Source organism: Beta vulgaris, chromosome 7 (assembly GCF_026745355.1).
Source record: "Beta vulgaris subsp. vulgaris cultivar EL10 chromosome 7, EL10.2, whole genome shotgun sequence".
In the NCBI taxonomy this organism is placed as follows: Eukaryota; Viridiplantae; Streptophyta; class Magnoliopsida; order Caryophyllales; family Amaranthaceae; genus Beta; species Beta vulgaris.
The window spans coordinates 54,937,003-54,939,509 of record NC_079208.1 but is presented as its reverse complement, the minus strand read 5'-3'; the positions used below and the strand labels follow the sequence as shown (position 1 = coordinate 54,939,509).

At 37.6% G+C, this 2,507-nt stretch overlaps 1 protein-coding gene across 1 annotated transcript; it reads left to right on the top strand.

The window, feature by feature from the left end:
* The first annotated feature begins 693 nt into the window (after positions 1-693).
* On the top strand, positions 694-2,247 carry LOC104900411 (uncharacterized). Its single transcript, XM_010687827.2, has one exon. The coding sequence runs from the start codon at positions 694-696 to the stop codon at positions 2,245-2,247; it is 1,554 nt and encodes a 517-aa protein (XP_010686129.2).
* The last annotated feature ends 260 nt before the right edge of the window (positions 2,248-2,507 follow it).

Genomic DNA, 2,507 nt, shown 5'->3' with positions numbered 1-2,507 from the left:
GCATGGGAATATCGTTATTTGGGTAATCATGCATGTCTTAGCATAGGTTATATTCGGTTTGTCCAAAAAAAGGTGGTCATACTCTCATACTCACACTTCTCAGCTCAAAATAGTTTCACCATTTATAGCGTGGTTTTGCATCTTATACTTACTTTGGATAATGATGGCAAGGCCCAAAATTCATTTCCTACTCCATGAGTACATTGTATACTGTATACATATACTTCCTCCGTTTCTTTTTAAGTGGAACATAGAGAAAGGGCACACCAACCAAGGAGGCTAGAGAGAGAAAGTAATTAAAGGTTTGAGTGTGGACCCATACAACCAACAATTACACGCTAATGACAAAGAAAAAGAGAGGGAACAACAAAACTGCCACATTTATTTCAAACTTTTGGCTCCAAATTTTTTTTTTGGAGATTCACTTACAGATTCTGGGGACCGCTCCAAAAAATTCAAATTTGGCTCCATATTTTTTTAGAAGCCTCTATTTATACAGGGTACTAACTTTACCATATGCTCTATTTTTTCCCCTTCACTATTTTAGAGGGAACAAAATATTTTTCTCTATACAAATTCTCTAAACAATTACAATTATCACTTGCACACACAGCACTCCAAATTCAACCACTTGCACACACAGCACTCCAAATTCAACCACTCGCACACACATCACAGTAGATTAATAAGTACATGGATGAAGAAGCCTTTGAAGCATGGATTCTTTCTAGTGGAGTTGGTGATGACACCACAATAGGAGAAGAAGAGCTGCACTTCGAAGAACATATCAATGCAGAAGAAGAGGAAGAAGATAATGAGGTATGGTACTTCTCTGACCATGAGTCTGAAAATGAAGAACAAACAATGAATGAGTTAAATGAAGATAGGGGTAATGAGGAAGACAACAAAAAACCAAACTTGCCCAACAACATACGAAGACAAATTGTAATTGAAATGTTTGCATCTGCATCTGATGAGTTAGTATTACCAAGGGGACTTTTAACAACACTAAGGCAGAAATACTCATGTAGTAGATCAACTATGAATAGGATATGGACTCTTGCTAGAAAGCAGAAAATAGATGGTGTAAAGGTCAATGTTGCAAGTAGGAAAATTGGAAATTGTGGGAGAAAGGTAAAATTCACAGATGATGAAGCCTTGAGAAGGGTACCTCTAAAGCAAAGGACAACCATCAGGTCCTTTGCTACGGCCTTAGAAGTTAGCCCCTCAACAGTTTATAGGTTGTTAAAAAGAGGTATACTCAGAAGCCATACAAACTCAATCAAGCCCAAACTCACACCAAAACACAAGGTAGCAAGAATGAAATTTGTGTTGTCTCAAAGCATACCAAAATCAATGAATGAATTGCCAAAGTTTAATCATCTTTATAACATGATTCATATTGATGAAAAATGGTTTTTCATGAGCAAAATCACACAAAGATTCTACTTGTTATCAGAAGAAGAGGACCCATACAGAGCATGCCAATCAAAAGCATTCATTACAAAAGTTATGTTCTTAGCTGCCATAGCAAGACCATGGTTAGGGCCAACAGGGGACATATTATGGGATGGGAAGATTGGTATCTTCCCATTCATAGATGAAGTTAGAGCACAAAGGTGGTCAGCTAACAGACCAGCAGGTACAATTGAAAAGAAGGCAAAGCAAAGTATTACAAAGGAAACCATCAGGGAAATGATAATCAACAAGCTTCTGCCAGCAATTAGAGCAAAATGGCCAGAGAATGGGTGCAAAGAGATATGGATTCAGCAGGACAATGCTAGACCCCATATCCAACCTAATGATGCTGAGTTTTTGGAAGCATGTAGAGAAGGTGGTTTTGAAATTAACATAATCTGCCAGCCAGCCCAGTCACCTGACCTCAATATACTGGATTTGGGTTTCTTCAAAGCCATTCAATCAATTCAACATCAGAGCTTTCCAAAAACAGTTGATGAGTTGATTAAAAGTGTTGAAGATGCATACACAGTGTATGAGCCTAGGATAATCAACTATACTTGGATACATTTGATGTATGTTATGGTGGAGATATTGAAGGTCAAGGGTGGAAACAATTACAAAAACCCACACAATTCCAAAAAAAAGATGGACAGATTGGGTCTACTACCAACTACTGTTGAAATTTCAGAGGAGTTGGTAAATGACACAGTTAATCTACTCAATCAAGACATTGTGTTTGGGCCTGAGCCATTTGAAGCAATGGAATTGCTTCCAGAAGATCAGTAGGGGCAGGCAAACATTTTTTTGTAAAGTATAGAAGTCAAACACTTTTTGTTTAGTATAGAGGTTGTATGGCCCTATTTTGTAAAGTTATGACCTTTTTTTGTAAAGTACATAGGTCAATGCATTTCACATCATTTGGTTTCCACAAGTAATGCATGTAAGGAACATGTTTGAAGAAAATGAAAGGCTTGGTTCTTTCCCTCAGGTTGTCCCCAATCACCAATATGCACATAACCATATTTAACCTCCTAACAGCCACATCC

Excerpts from the sequence above, each read along its gene's own strand:
- LOC104900411 (XM_010687827.2), top strand. The coding sequence starts at position 694 with ATGGATGAAGAAGCCTTTGAAGCATGGATTCTTTCTAGTGGAGTTGGT.